Source organism: Rhinolophus sinicus, chromosome 8, assembly GCF_057876585.1.
Source record: "Rhinolophus sinicus isolate RSI-liver-muscle chromosome 8, RSI-T2T, whole genome shotgun sequence".
Taxonomy (NCBI): Eukaryota; Metazoa; Chordata; class Mammalia; order Chiroptera; family Rhinolophidae; genus Rhinolophus; species Rhinolophus sinicus.
In genome coordinates this window covers 62,676,228-62,692,355 of record NC_142508.1, presented here as the reverse complement: position 1 = coordinate 62,692,355, position 16,128 = coordinate 62,676,228, and the positions used below count along the sequence as shown (strand labels likewise).

Sequence of the window (16,128 nt, the reverse complement as noted above, 5' to 3'; positions counted from 1 at the left end):
GTCTGTGGAAACCTTCTGTGTCTGCCTTAGGCCACGAGAGCTGTTGTTGAGATGGCAGGAGAGCCACAAATGCTTTATGCTAAAGCCTGACTGGGCATGGGTATGATAGGACATGTTCAAAGGACGTTAACTTGTACGACCTCAGTAGAAGTTGCATGGCCTCAGTAGAAGCGACATATGTAAATGAGAGGAGCCAGACCTTTCAGTTCGCTCTGCAGTTCTACTGGTATTTCTTAAGGCCATTTGTGATAAAGCTATAGGTTATTAGAGATTACTGGGCTCTGTAGGGGCAAGAGTGTGTGTGTGTGTGTGTGTGTGTGTGTGTGTGTGTGTCTGTGTGTGTGTGTGTGTGTGTGTGTGTGTAATGTACTCCTGCTTACAAAGTTATTCTCATACTACCTTTGACAGAACCTTCTCTTTTGTGATACCAAACAGGCTGATTCTGGGAGGTTTCCTGCTAGAGGCCTTTAAGGAAAGGGTCAGCACCCTTGGTCTAGTCTGGTTGGATGTGTCACCATTTGTAGATAACATAGACTGGAGGCCATCTGAATATCTTTCTGATCATCCCTTTGCACTCTAAAGTTTAGCACAGCACTGAGAAACGGATAGCTTGTGGGGGCCTCCTCGTGTTTCCCCCATAGCCAGCTGGCCACAGGACACCTACATGAGGTTTAATGGGTCCTTTGCGCTGCCTTTGAGCCTGGAAGATATCTTTTCATCCCTGTGCCTCTCTGACGATGTGCTAATGGGCAGGCACATGTGCCAGGGTGTACATTTCCAGTGTTAAAGTCAGGTGCATGTGGAAAGATGGGGGCCCACTGCTTTCCAAGACTATCTATCCAGCCTGGCTCGAAAGTAAATGCCTGCTAAGTTCTCACTTACGGGGGCTATCCTCCAAATCCTTGTGAATTAGGGGAGGTTCCACTTCTTGGAGGCTGAATTAGTTCCTACCGGCTCGATGGATTTATAGGAGTCTAAGCCTTGGGTTCGTTTCTCCAAAATGTGGTTCTTGGAGGGAGTTTTGGCTGGCCAGTTACCCCCATTTCACTGTTACTCTGTTTCTTTCTTTGGTTTGCATTTCATATAGGGACTTATTCCTCAGCGTGTTCTTAGGACTTCTCATTTTCACTGAGGCTTCCAACAAGTGACAGTCGAATTTCTCTTTAAATTTTTTTTATTGGGGAATATTGGGGGACAGTGTGTTTCATTAAGGCCCATCAGCTCCAAGTCGTTGTCCTTCAACTGAGTTGTGGAGGGCACAGCTCAGCTCCAAATCCAGTTGCCATTTTCAATCTTTAGTTGCAGAGGGCACAGCCCACCATCCCATGCGGGAATCGAACTGGCAACTTTGTTGTTGAGAGCTCGCGCTCTAAACACCTGAGCCATCCGGCTGCCTCTCGAATTTCCCTTTAGAGCGATATCGATGTGCTGAGGTTAAATTTAAAAAGTGGAGAAGATTTGATGCTTCAGGTGGTCGGCATCGGAAACAAATATGTGTTCGCTCCTTGTTTCACCCTCTGGGTAGTTCCCACTTGTACTGAGTATTATGTATGTTTCATGGATGCTGCCTGGCCCCCGGCCCTATTAAGGTGTGGAGTTCTTAGTCTTTCCCCCCCTCTTTTTCCCTCTTGTCCTAAAAAGAATGGCTTGTCTCACCAGGGGAGATTGCAAGAGAGAAAACAAGCAGAAAGCTTCCTGACCCTTCTGGAATGCGCATGCAAAAGGTTTCTGGGGCTTGCTAGACAGTCCACAGGCTTCAAACGCAGCCGGTCTGCTCTGCAGGGCCTGCCTGTACTCATCTCACCCAAGGTGCCTTGTGTAGCGTAAATGAGAAAATCATCAAAAATATACATACCGTCTATCCTTTGATTAACCACTAACTTGGATTCTAATCAGTCATTAAAAGACAAGTAACGTTAGGCCAACCACATGTAAAAGGTCGAGTTTAAGTATCAGCTGGGGAGAGGCAGGGGCAGACAGCTCAAATGGGTATGTGTTTTGGGGAGAGGCAGAAAATAGAAGCCGACGCTCCGTGTTCCACTAGGCTGTCCGCTTCCAGGTAATGGAGGGAAGGCTGCTCTTTCCAAGCCTTTCTCGTGATCTAAATGAGAGCTTGAGGTGTTAATTTACCGCTGGTGAATGAGAGCCTGTCCCTGGTTTATGCAGGGCAGTGATGGACTGAGAAAGAACAGGGGTGGTGAGGGAGCAGCAGAGCTTTCGTGGACCCTTTTCTGGGGGACAGTGAACTGACCTTTGCATTTCAGGGCCCATCTCAATCCACTTCCCATATCTGTGACATTTTGTTTCCGTTTTACCCTTGTCTGGTAGAGCAGACATTTGAACATCTGTGCAGAGGGCTGGGATTTTCTAGAGGTTCAGTGAGGAGAAGACCTGCCCTCTGTCCTAAAAAGGCAGCCCCTGGTGGCGACACTGGCCAGCCTGTGGCTGTGTGTATGGCTGACTTATGACAAAGGAGAATGTGACGTGTGACATAACAGATGCACATCATACAGTGTGGGGGCTCAGAAAAGGGAAAAGATTGTACTCTGGGGAGATGTGGGGGGAGCTGGTACCATTGACGGGCCGGTGGGGTACTGATCAGCGGGGTGTGATGAAGCATAGGAAGGTCGTTCCTGAAATCTCAGATTCAGGCCTGTGCTGTCCAATACAGTAGCCACATGTGGCCATCTAAATGGAATTGAATTAAAAAATAAATAAAACTGAAAATTCAGTTTCTCAGTTGCAACATGGCCATGTTTCAAGTGTTCAGTAGCTACACGTGGCTAGTGGCCACCACACGGGACAGTGCAGATGTAAAACGTCTTCCATCATCGCGGAAAGTTCTGTTGGATGGCGCTGCTTTAGATAAATGCTGGGCCCGATTCTGATTTACTATAAAGGCTTCGTACCTTAGATCGCAGCTAGAGCTCATTTCCAACTTGTTGGGGTCTGGAGTTTCAGTTTCTATTATGTCCAGTGAATGATGCTTATTTCTATCTTTTCTAGGATCTAAGCGAGGGGCTGAATTGAAATATTCAAGAGTTTATGGTTTCCTACCTTTTTCTAGGTGTTCCTTTCCAAAAGGAAAGAAAAACACCCCACCTTTCATAAAGCCTTCCACGAATTTTTAGAAAGATCTGAATGCATGAAGTTGATTTTTGTTGTTGTTGTTTTGGTGGTTTTTCCAGTTAGTAGCACCTTGCAACTCTTGAAACGTGGTCTTTTGTCTCCCTTGAACCAGGGTTGAGGGAAGTGGAGGGCCAGGTGGTGCCTCAGTTATGGCTGCAGCTGTGAGCCTGGCCTCTGATTCTCTTCCCTTCTCCTTCCCCGCAGTGGGCGGTGAGATCCCCCTAGACATGCGTCTCGGGGGCGGGCAGCTGGTGTCGGAGGAGCTGATGAACCTGGGCGAGAGCTTCATCCAGACCAACGACCCGTCGCTGAAGCTCTTCCAGTGTGCCGTGTGCAACAAGTTCACCACCGACAACCTGGACCTGCTGGGGCTGCACATGAACGTGGAGCGCAGCCTCCCGGAGGACGAGTGGAAGGCCGTGATGGGGGACTCGTACCAGTGCAAGCTCTGCCGCTACAACACCCAGCTCAAGGCCAACTTCCAGCTGCACTGCAAGACAGATAAGCATGTGCAGAAGTACCAGCTGGTGGCCCACATCAAAGAGGGGGGCAAAGCCAACGAGTGGCGGCTCAAGTGCGTGGCCATCGGCAACCCTGTCCACCTCAAGTGCAACGCCTGCGACTACTACACCAACAGCTTGGAGAAGCTGCGGCTGCACACGGTCAACTCCAGGCACGAGGCCAGCCTGAAGCTGTACAAGGTAAGAGCCAGGCTGCCTCCGGAAGGAGTGGGTGCGCTCCCTGGGCGATGGCAAGGGCTGGGGCTGGAGGAACAGTCTCTGTCAAGGCCGGGTTGGTGGCTGGACGACGAGCTGGTGTTGGAAGGGGAGTTGGCATCCCCTTCCTCATGAAGCTGCAATGGGGTGGCAGGCGTCAGCTGGTACCTGAAGATTCTCTTTGTGGGGTGCCCCATTTAGGCAGGTTTTGTTTACAGCAGCCCAGTACTGTCACATTGTTCCCCGTACCCTCTGACTGTCTTTATAATCGACTCTTTTCACTAACTCACCATTCTGTTTCCTGAGTTCTTGGCTTTTGTGTTCCTGGGTGCTTCTGTGTTTTCCCTCTCCCTTGCATGCTGTCTGTTCTTCTTTTCTGTCTCATCCCCCCACCCATTTTTTATTTATTTTATAAAATCGCTTCTCTCCTGGATCCCCTGGGGTGCTTTGTCCATTTAGTCATTCAGTTCATTCATTCAGCAGATAAACACTGAGCACCTACTACATACAAGGCACTGTTCAGGGCGCGTGCCTGCATCCGTGCACAAAATAGACAAGAAATACCTGCCCTCATAGAGTTTCCATTCTTTTGGAGGGAGATGGGAGCACAATGAATAAATTACACCGTAGGCTAGAAAGTGGCTAAATGCTATGGAGAAAACTGGGGTGTGGTAAGGGGGCTCCTTTGTTTTTTTCCTCTTGTCTTGCCATGTCCTATGTCCCCTTTCTCTTCCTCGTATTTGTATTGCTTTTTCCAGACTTCTTCCATCTAGCCCCTCTGCCTCTGTCCTCTCTCCCCTTCCTTCCTCCCTCCTTTCTAACCTCTCCCTGCTCCCTCCATTCCGTCTTCCAGTCCGTAGACGGTAACAAGAAGGAGGTGCTCAGATGCTGTAAATAGTCCTTTCACTTGCATGGCAGAATTGCTCCAGACGTTTCTATTGATTTCCACTGGACTTAAAGCCTCACCTTTTTCTCTAATCATCCCATAATGGCTTTAGTATGAACAATCAGGTACAAATCGCCATAAATCTGCCCAGCCTTTTTCCACATACCTTCCACGCCCTCACCCTCTCTCTCCATTTTCCTCCCTTTATTGTTAAGTCTCTCCTCTTTTCTTTCACACTGTTTCCCATGTCTTTGGGCCAGTGAGTGCCAAGTTTCTGCTGACCCTAGGTTGCTTTCATCCCCTTGCTACTCATGGTGATTTTAAATAGAGACTCCAAATCAAGAAGACTTCTGATCCTTTCCCCAAACGGTCTCTGTCGAGATTGATAACTAATGCATGTTACAACTGCTTGTTCTCAGGCTGTTGTAAGGCCTGTGTAACATGGATGAGAAACCATTTTAGGGAAAGGAGTTGAGAATGCAGGCATGAGGTAGTGGGAATAGAATGTTCTGGAATGGACTGCTGACTCCAGCGTGGAGGGGCTTGAGCGGTACAGTGGGGAAGGTCTGGACACCAAGTAGCCAGCCCCTGTCCTGCGTAATCAAGAATCTCATTGGGTGGCTTAGCTTTGTTCCACCATTGAAAGAAAAGGCTCCTTGCGGTCAGTTTAAATTGAAGGTCTTAAGTGGCCACAGGGAGGTGCCAGTGTGGTCCAGAAAACCTGATGAAAAAAAACAGTGGAAAAAAGAGTTTCCGAAGGACCCAACTGAGCACAATTAGTGCAGAGGACTCAGTGTGGCCATGGAAGGTTCTATGCAACGCTGATGAAGGGCATTTAGAGCTGGCACAAAGCCAGGCTCTTCCATCCAAGGAAAAAGGTGCCCTTCAGATTGTAAAATGTGCACAGCGGTGATTAACTCCACACTATGTTCTCCAATAAGAGTATACCAGGCCCTTGGCTTTGCTTCCAAAAGGCCTGGAACCAGGAGGATTCGCTGAGAATAATCCCTTTTTGGTCCCCGAACCATGTCCACGGGTCACACCTAGAGAGTCAGGTTGAGGCAGTTTCCAGGATGGATGTGAGAGAGCTTGTTGGTGTGTTTCCATTCGTGTTTTGCTGAACTAACTCTGGCCACTCATTCTCCTTGGCCTGATTTTCTCATTTTTCCTTCTTTTAAAGATGGAGGAAACTCCTGCTCCAAAGGGTCAGTGTAGGTAGAAGGCCATAGGCGTTGGGATACAGGGTAGAATATGGGAACCAGTGCCTCAAGGAGAGGTGCCGAACAGTGTGTTTGGTTGGCACCTCCTAGGGGTTGACCAGCCCCCCCACCTTCAGGGCAGAATTCCCTGTGTCAGGAGCTGAAGGTCGTTAGCCTGGTCTCGTTAGTCCTTGGGTAATGAATGGTCCTCAGCTTGCTGTGGCTCTGTGGTGGGGGCAGGGAGCTCTCCCACCTAGTCCCGGATGGCACAGAGATGGCCTTAGCATTCCAGTGCTTGCACCGAGGCTTTTTGTCCCACAGTGTGACTAAGACAAACTTCTCCTGCCCCCGAGGGGGCTCCCTCTCCCACGGTTTCCATGACTCCACGGATTTGGGGTGGGGTCTGGAGGTGGTTTGAGAGCCAGTTTTTCTCTAGGCCCTGGTGTGGCCTGTAGTAAATGGAGATTGATTGCATGTTATTTTTCCTCTTGCTAATGTAATCCATTAGCCCAGCACATGCATAATCAGTTTAGAGCACAGTTAACTGGATGTAATCGAGTTCTTTACTGTCTGCTAGAGAAACAGCCCCAGATGCTGCTGACCCGGGGAGGGCCCCGGGCTTCTCACACAGTCCTCCTGACTCACCCCTTCCCAGTCCCCACCCCACCCCACCCTGCTTCCCTGGTAGATTATTCATTATTGGTCAGGGAGACTCCCTAACTTGCTTTCTGCTGCACCTACTCAAATGGCTGTGATGTGCTTGACTTCCTGATGGGTCTCCCACCCTCTCTTTCAACTGAGGCTTTTCTTCCCCTCTTCCTTTTTCATGTTGGAGACAGAGTGGCAGTCTCGGGAGATTCAAGCAGAGGCGTAGCTTTCCGGTTTGTCATTTGACCTCACACTGGTCCAGAGTCACTTGTCTTGGGGCCATAAATGCTGGGACATATGTTGCTGTACCAGGGCTGACCTGTCTGAAAGCGTGAGCTAATTTCTAATCTGGACACGAGAGAGGGTTGGGCTAACCAAAAAAAAAACCAAAACAAACAAACAAAAAAAACCCCCAAAAACCTGTGATATTATTTCCATTGTGCCTGGAATTGATCTAGTTTTGATTATTGTGTGAGAGCCAGTTTTTAAATTGAGATTAATGGTCAGTGAATTCGTCCTCCCTGCCTCCTGGCTGGAGGAGGCTGCAGAGCCCCAGACATCAGATGGAAGAGGTTTCCTTTTCTCCGGACTGCCAGGTTACTTTTGTGAAGAGCTCACCGTTGACCCCCTGGAGTGATTTATTTTTTGTATCTTAAGTAGTGGTGGACTCTGGCCCTGCCCCTACTGGTCATATGCCCACATCCTCGCACCTGCCATTATGGGACACTGTGAGTGATCAGAGCAGCAGGAAGACCAGCTGCCCTGCCCAGTTGAGGGGCTGGACTCTGGGTTTGAATCTGAGTCAGAACGGAGGCATGTTGTGGAAAAGGTACTTGTCTCTCGTTAGGGCTCGTGTCCCAGCACACGAGGTCTGCACCTTTCTGCTCTCCCTGGTAAATGTATCACTCCTGTCTTAGAGGACCAGTACCCAGGCTTTGTTCTTCCTCTCTTTCCATCCATAGAGATGCGGGGTGCCCTTGCTTGTCTTAAATAGGAGAGGGCAGAAACGGTAGTCCCTCTTCCCCATGGGGGATACATTCCAAGAGCCCCAATGGATGCCTGAAACTACAGATAGTACCGATTCCTATGCATTTTGTGTTTTCCTATACATACATACTTATGATGAAGTTCAATTAGTCAGAGTAAGAGATTATCACCAACAACTAATAATAAAGTAGAACAATTTTAACAATATACTGTAATAAAAGTTATGTGGATGTGGCTTTATGAAGTAAAATAAGCATACTTGAGCATAAGCACTGTGATACCAAAACAGTTGATCGGATAACCAAGACTGAGTTACTATCAGGCAGGAAGTACGGACAGTGTGGAGACCTGGACAAAGGAATGATTGACATCCCCGGTAAGATGGAGGGGGTGGCGCGAGATTTCATCATGCTACTCAGAACAGTGCACAAGTTAAAAGTCACAAATTGTTTATTTCGGGAGTTTTCCATTGAATAGTTTCGACTGTGGTGGACAGCAGGTAACTGAAATTGTGGAAAGTGAAACCGTGGATAAAGGAGGGACTGCGGTACTGACAAAGGCCTGCCCTCTGCTCTCCTCCATGCCAGCGCTGATCCTGAGTCCACGGTGTGTGGGTTCAGAGCTAGTGTGAGCGAGCTCTTCTGGTTGTATCTGGACTTCTCTGCTGTGTGGTGTCCCTGGTGAGCGCTCTGAAATTTGTAGTGTGTTCTGCTCGGGGGAGGGGGGTGCAGAAAGGGCAGGGGGTGATCAGTGCACACCTGCCAACTATTAGATCCTGGTTTTCACTTTGATGTTTTTCTTCACCTGAGAGTCATTGGAGTGGAAATCCATCAACTTGAGCAGATAGATTAAGATCCCACCAGAATCTATTACTCAAACAGTTCCCAGCTGAGGTTCCTTTGATTGGGCCAAGCCTGAAGGTTTCCTATTAATCTTAAATCATACACAGAGAAGGTTGTCTACCACAGAGGTGGGTCTGGGCCCCATGTGAGCTGCCGTGGGCCAGCCAGGCAAACAGGGTGAAATGCCAGCTCTATTTGGCTTCAAGTAGGCGTTCGGCACCCATTGACTGAAAGACACATATGCCAGTTTTCCACACAGTGGACTTTCACTTTGGCCATTCTGTGAGGATTATGCAGGGCGGAAAGACGGCAGTAAGAAACCCTCTATCGGACTCTGCATTCCTTTAGAATCTTCTCAGTTCTTTCCCCGCTGGGTAAGAAGCTGGTTGGGACTGACACTCCAGCAGGGCCATAAATTCACCACAAGGTGCATGGACAAATCAGAGGATGTAGATGAAGTTAAGGATTTGGTTTACAATATGCATTTTTTGCGCTTCTTTATGGTACACTGGGCTGGGGTGGGGGTCTTAGGAAGACAGCTGCACGCTTACGCCCATTGGTGGTGACTGGTGGCCGTTGTTTGGCTTGGAAAGCAGAAAGCATAAATCCTCAGGTGAGCGAGCCGCCTCTCCACCTGGTCCTCTCTGCCCTGGTGTGGCTACGTGTTTGAAGCACTGGTGCGAGTGTCATCTGGTTTACATCGTCATTCTGGAACCAGTTTCCTCAAACCTTGTTTTCTCATTAGGTTGACTAGGTTTTTTGTTTTTTGTTTTTTTTAAGTGCATACTTCTGCCTTCTTCTCATACCTCAGTGCCTTCAACCAAAAATGAAAGGAGGGGAATGTTTTCGTGTGGTTGATTTAGAAGGTGTGAAGGGCCAGATGTTTGGGTAGATTTTAGCACCTTTAGCCTTCATGCCCTCCGTCTCCTGGAGCAGCTGGATGTCTGAAGTTCATTTCCCCCCACTTAATGGCTGGGCAGCTGGGGTGGGAGACTGCACGAGGGCCCCATGCTCCTTGCTGGAGATCCCGGGTTGGTGAAGGCAGTGTTTCTGGCCACCAGTTAACTTCAGGGGGACTCTGGGAAGATGGAAAGATCTTTTTCAGAGGGAGTGATCGTGCCATGAGAAACTAATCCTTCACTGCTGTAGCAGCTGCGGCCAATGTATGATGTAGGAACATACGGCCATCGTATGGCCATTGTGGGCGGTGTGAGAGGTTGGCACCTCACTGCCCAGTTCCTTCAGAACCCCCCACCCACCTTTGTCTGAATCCCCCCAATAGGTATTATTTCATTCAATACATTCACTCAGCTACTTGGCTTTAAACCCAACCTTTGTCCTGATTCTTCTGGTTATAGAATTGTCCACCCCCTCAGGTCAAGAAGGTAGGGTCAGTGCTCCATTTTGGCTCCACACTTTAGATATCACATCATGGAGTTGAAATCTTACTATATGTGCCTATTTTTTTTCTTAAATCCAGTACTAAATATGCCACTTGTTGAAAAACCAATTTTACAACCATTACCCATAATACTTTTTTTTCCAAATGCTTTTAGTATTTTTGTTTTCCTTTTTTCCTCCTGAATCCTTTTTATGGATGAAGAAGAACTGATCAGACCCTTTTAGACTATTACTGTATTCTTAATTATTTCTTATGAGACTATGTAGCATTCCATGGGTACCTCAAATGTAAGCTAATAATAAAAGATGGATTTGTTATGGTAAAAATTAGTATGAATAATATATGTTTACTGTAGAAAATCTGAAAAATCTAGGGAAGTATAAGAAAATAAGTATTGGCCTAATCGTACCATATAACAACGTATTTCCATCTTTTTGCATATAGCATAGGCATTTTACAAAATTAGAATGATGTGGCATGTATACAGTACCCTACCTGAGCCCTTTCTCGTATCTTTGAGTATTCTTCAATCATTTTTTTAAATGTAAGTTTTTTTCCTACTTTCCAACTCTGTTCCTCAGAAATAAGTCACTGTTATGTTTAGTTTATATCCTTTTGGGCTTTTTCTGTGTTTGTACTGATAGAAATGTATGAGCATGTGTGTGTACACATACATGCTGTTCACTTAAAAATCTTTATAGACATGTGCTATGCTTTCAGCTTGCATTTTGCATATAATTTTTTTATCATGAAAATCATTTCAGGACAGTACATATAGATCTAGTTGACTCTTTTCGCTTACAATAGTATGCCATTTATTGGCTGTTGGTTATGAAAACTTACCAGCAGAAAGCCTCATTCCTTTGCTACAGATTTACCAAAAATTGCCAAGTCTTTTCAGTGTAGCAGTTTCTTTACATGCATAGTATTTTGGAGAAAATAAACAGTTGATCCCATGAAAAAAAAAAAAAGACAGTGAGAAACAGACAGTAAGCGACAAACCAGTCTCTTATTGATGTAAATGTAGGTTATTTGCAGTATTTTAATACAGGGAACAGATGTTTACATACATCTCTATGTTTGTGCTGTTCCAAAGAAGTGAGATCGCTGGGCTCCAGGGTGTAATGCCAGGAGATACAGTAGTTTTTACTGGCTCTTCAGAAAGAAGGTGATCTTTCCCCCTGCTAGCTCAAACCCCCCACACGGTGATCGACACAATGTTATTTTTTTGTTTTCCTCAGATTGACAAAATTGTGCTAATGTGGGTCTCCTTAATTATTAGATAGGGTGAACATTTGTTCATATGTTTATTGGCCATTTGTACGTTTGTAGCAGCTTTCCTGTTCATAGCCTTGGCCTGTATGTTTCTTGGTTTGTTCCTTTCTCTGCTGGATTTGCAAGAGCTCTTGCTCTGGCACGTGGGGCCCACAATCCCCACTAGTCTGTGGATGTTGCAGTAGTTTCTCCCGGGCTTCGTTGGCCTTTAACTCAGATCACGGTGCACTTGAGAAACTTTTCATTTGTTAGGATGTCTAGTCTGTACATCTCTTTCCTTATGCTTCTGATTTTCTCTTTTCCCAGGGAAGCTGTCGCTTTGGTGATATTATCAAATAAAAATAACAGCTAACAGCATTTATTACAGCCCAGGGACTGTTAGCCTGGCTTTACATGTATTAATTGATTTAATCTTCTGATCATTCGTCTGTGTTCAAATGGGGAAACCGAGGCAGAGAGAGCTTACAAGTCATAAGCGAGTGAGTGTTGGAGTCAGTGTTCAAGCCCAGGCTGGTTGGCATGACTCGATCAATGTCTTCAATATCTCTCTGATCCCCATTTACATCTTTAATCTACGAGGAACGTGTATAGTGCATGGGGCATTGGAGGAGTCATTTTTTGTGTAGTGTGTGATGTAGGACTGTATTTCTTTCAAATTGGATAGTTGATTGTCCAACAGTTTTCTTAAATAACCATTCTTTCCTTGCTGATGTGAAAAGCCATGTTTATCGTCCCCTGTTCTCTAAATCTTACAGAGTCTCTCTCGAATACTCCACGGATTTAGATCAGTCTGAACACACTATTGTTTGTCGAAAGCACCAAAGGAGCAGGAAGAGGGAACAGAGAGACACAGTTCTCCTTTCAAGACATGTAAAGTCTTGTGGATGAAGTTTCTTCCTCTCACCTTTCCGCGTTTCTCCCCAGCATATTCCCCAGGGTGAAGTTTCTTGGATTAATTACCTTCATCAAATCACCGGGATGAGGAAGTCTCCAGGAGAGACAGGCTTGGGAAAGGAGCCGAGTTTCTTACTGTTCCTTAATGGAGACTGTGGGTCTCACCATTTATCTTTTTTTATTAAAAAAAATGGGACAGGGAACACATAGTGAAAGTCCTAACTGTTCCCTTTTCTGAAGTTCTGATTCAGATAGCATGGGGAAAGCAGGAGTGTGTCTGCATATTTCCAGTATAAACAGTTTGTGGCTACTGGTGACAAGTCTCCTTTTGGGTTCCAAAGAAGCTGTGCCACAGCCCCTGACTCATACTGAGGAGCAAGGAGGTCTAATTTCAGAAAATCTAAGAACTGCCACTTTGTCAACATACTTGTAAGCCTCCCTGCCCCTAAATCCTCAAGCTGAAAGCCCTAGATCTTCTGGTGAGAGAGAAATCTCAAATTATCAGTCCCCTTCAGCCCACCCCCATGTAGAGGAATAAGTCACACTTGCGGAATTCTTTGCACAGATGCCATCTGCTGTCTTAGGGGTGGTCTGTAACCCTTAGAAGAATTTTACTGCAGATATTCCATTGCCTTCACATTCCAGAATAGCTCCACGTATTATAGTTGTACCACGTAAACCCAATCTGGCAGGAAAATGGTGCCATAGAGCGGGGGAAAAGGCGGGAAACCCAATTTTGAGTCCTCCCAACTTGCAGAGGACTTGAATTAAAAGGACTTGTCTAAAAGGACAGATTTGAATACGCTGAGTCACAACAGGTGTTTCTGTTTTTGTTTGTTTGTTTGTTTTGCAATTGAAATTATAAGGGAACAATTAAGCATTGTCAGAAACATTGTCAGGAAAAAGGTGGGAGTTTTAAAATAATTACATAATACACCTAAACCATGTTTTTTGTTCTGTTTTCAACACAATTTGAAACTATAAATACTATTTAAATGTAGGGTGGGAAAGGCTGTTACTATGAAAACCATTTTGGTATTACTAACTGAGTCATTTTCTCCTTTAATATTTAATAATATCAGGTTTCCAGCACTTTAAAAGAAAAACCCAGGATGTAGGGTGAATGTTAAAAATGTTTAATGACAGAAAATTGGTTGCCCACAGAATGTTGGAGGTTCTTGACCCCAGTGCCTTGGAGTGGTGACCCTGAGGGACACTGAAAATACCACCATGGAGCCCTCGAGGTAGAGCCACCAAATTCAGCAAATCAGAATATGGAATATCCAGTAAATGTAAATTTCAGATAAACAACAAATAATTTGTAATTTGTATAATAAATATATTATAAGTGTGTACCATAACATGTAATTACTACATTTACTTACCTGGGATTCACATTTAATTGGACATTCTGTATTTTTATCTGGCAACCCTACCTCTGGACGGTGAAGATACTCTTTCCTAGTGTCCTGTCAACGGCTTGACAGGAGCATAAAGAGAGATAAGTGGCTTCCTTGTAGGTAAAACCTCCCCCCCCCCCCAGTGGTTCCCAAACAGAAGAGGAAAATTACAAATGCCTCTACTGATGATTTCCAAGTTTTGTTATTTATAGAAAACTGTCATTTCAGATTTTCACATTTTCTACATCAGAGTGCTTTTGCAATAATGAAATCTGAAATTTTCTTCAGAGCTGTTTGTTAAAATTCACTTTTCAACAATTTTTTTCATGATTCCCTTTGACTGAAGTGCGTTCACGTCACACAGCGCGACCCATGTCAGGATGCCCAGCCGAGCCGCCTGCAGCTTGCCAGATGTGTCGTGTCCTTGCTCACACTTGGGTTCCTTGCGCCTCCTCCTATAGTTGCTGTTTACATGTAGGTGGTAGAAATCCCTAGCACCGAGCATTGGCTGCTGCACATGGAAGACTCCAAATGCCTACCGTATACAGGGCACTAACAGAAAACGCCGAAAGTGGATTTGAATTGAGATTGATCATCAAGCACCATTAGGGAACCTTCTCTAGGGCCTGCGTCCTCATCCTGTGAAAGACAAACTAGTTAGAAGGTTAGAAATGTTTATCTACAGAGAGTGTTTGATCTGTAACCTGTTAATTAGCAGGGCAGGTTCCCAGGCCCAGGATGAGGGCCTCCGAAGCATAGTTGGTCTCTTAGGTCAACAGTTGTACCACCATTGCGTTTGCTGGGACGGTCTAGGCCTTGGATTTATGAGGGAGTTTCTTATCTACTTGCTGTCCCTGCTGAGTCAGGTTCTCCCTCTCTGCTCTCTCTGGTGACAGGCTTCTTCTTGAGGATCGCTGGCCCATAGTGACCACTTCTGAGCTGACCTCTGGACTTCCTGGGTGACGTGTCACACCAGATAGTCCTTGTTTTCCTGTCCCATAGAACAAGGCAGAAGAGTGGCCCCAGGGACCAGCAGCTGTACTGCAAAAGATGTTCCTGAACCTGTCCCCTTGATTTGCACTCCTGCTGGTTTGGACCCCAGCACTTAGGAGACCATTCCGCAGTGTGGTCTCTGGGACACAAATTAATGGGAAGGGCATTTCTCCCTCTGGGTCAACGCCATTAATTGAGTGCCAGTTTTCTGCTGTGCCCTGGAGGAGGATTTTGTGTAGACGCAGGCTGACGAATCTATTTTATGTAGGGAGCCCTTTGTGGGCAACACGAGCTGGGAGTGTATTTCACCTCCAGCATCCATGCTCTGTGTTGGGGGACCCCATCCCCAGTCCCTGCAAGTTGCTGTTTGCCTTCCACATTTCTCTTTTCTGCAGAACCTTCACTCCATCTGAAGAGTGCCCTTTGGCCACACAGGGAAATGAGTAGATACCAGGTGTGGTTCTGAGTTAGAAGATTATTTTTCCTAAACTGGGGGCAGGTAAGTCGTCCCTGTGTGGGGCTGAAAGTGCTTTTCTGGTATACTCTTAACTTCCTTTATATCTTCTTCCAGCCAAAAAACCGGAAAAAGTAGGCAGCCCAGCATAGCCTGGTCATACCTGTGCTCCTTTGACAACTGAGGGGGTCAGAATCCTGAAGGACCTCAAGGCTCTCCACGGGATGCTATCCCTTTGGATTGTCAGGGACACCAGCAGCACCAGGCAGGTGGCTGGTTGCATGGTCTTAGTGCACACATGTAGATTTTACTCAGTTTCTTTCTTTTACGTAGATGCGTGTTAGGGCCTTTGGGAAAGCGGGACGATAGTGTCGGGGTTTAGTGTCTGCTCCCCTTTTCCCTTTGATCCTTGTGAGGGCCTTGAGAAGAACATGCAAGCTGAGATGTCAGTGCTGCTGAAGACCCAGGAAAGGCTCTGATTTTATTTACAGTGGAGACTGTCCTAGTGGAAAGACCCTGTCTGGCTCTGGAACACGTCTTGCTGATTTAAAATAGGGCTCATTTGTGTTGAGTTCTTCATGTTCCAGATTCTTTATGAGCTATTGACTGTCATGAGCCAGGAAGATTCTTTGAGCAGCATCACATGTTTTCCCTCCATTTAGGGCATTCTGTGCGCAGGTGGTGGTGGTAGTGGTGTGGGGGTGGGGGGTGATATAGGGCCACCCAAAGCCTCACCTCTAGCCGAAGGGTCCCCACGCCAAAATTTCAGCAGAATCTGCCCATGCCTGCCATGCCTTCATGCTTCTGTATTTCTGCCACTCCCTCTCTCATTTTTGAAAATAATGAAAGATAGCGGGAGCTTGGGGTGCATTCCTAGGCTCTTTCAGTCAGCCAAGCTGAGAGGCGTGGGTCCTGGGACTGCGATTTTCTCCGTGTCCTAGACATTAGTCAGCGAGTGTGACTGCAGCCAGCTGTGGTTTAGGAAGCACCGTGGGGAGCGATTTGGCTAGAGGCGGCTGCTTGTGTGTTTGTTCTCTTTCTGGTTCTCGGATTAAGATCTGGCCATTTTCATTATTATTTTTTTTTGCCCAGACTGGGTTCCCATTAGTCATGGCCACAGCTCACAGTGTAGGAAGACCAAACAGTTTCTCCAGAGACAAGAATTCTGTACTTTGTCCAGTCTCGTCATGTCCAGCGTTGAATCCATTCCCCCGCTCTCTCCATCTCCACTTTCTTGCTGTGATAATTCATGTCTCTGAGCCTTTGGTGCGTTGGGTCTATCCAGAGTTCAGACTTGGGCATC

The 16,128-nt window shown here is 46.3% G+C and overlaps 1 protein-coding gene across 4 annotated transcripts in view; it reads left to right on the top strand.

Annotated features, from left to right (window-relative positions):
- Positions 1 to 16,128, top strand: part of ZFHX3 (zinc finger homeobox 3) — a 245,170-nt gene that overhangs the window by 88,196 nt on the left and 140,846 nt on the right. For all 4 annotated transcript variants that reach the window (XM_088800271.1, XM_074314649.2, XM_074314652.2 and 1 more), the window contains one exon: positions 3,334 to 3,830. In XM_088800271.1, the coding sequence (XP_088656397.1) occupies positions 3,334 to 3,830 (497 nt within the window). The remainder of the gene's footprint in view (positions 1 to 3,333; positions 3,831 to 16,128) is intronic.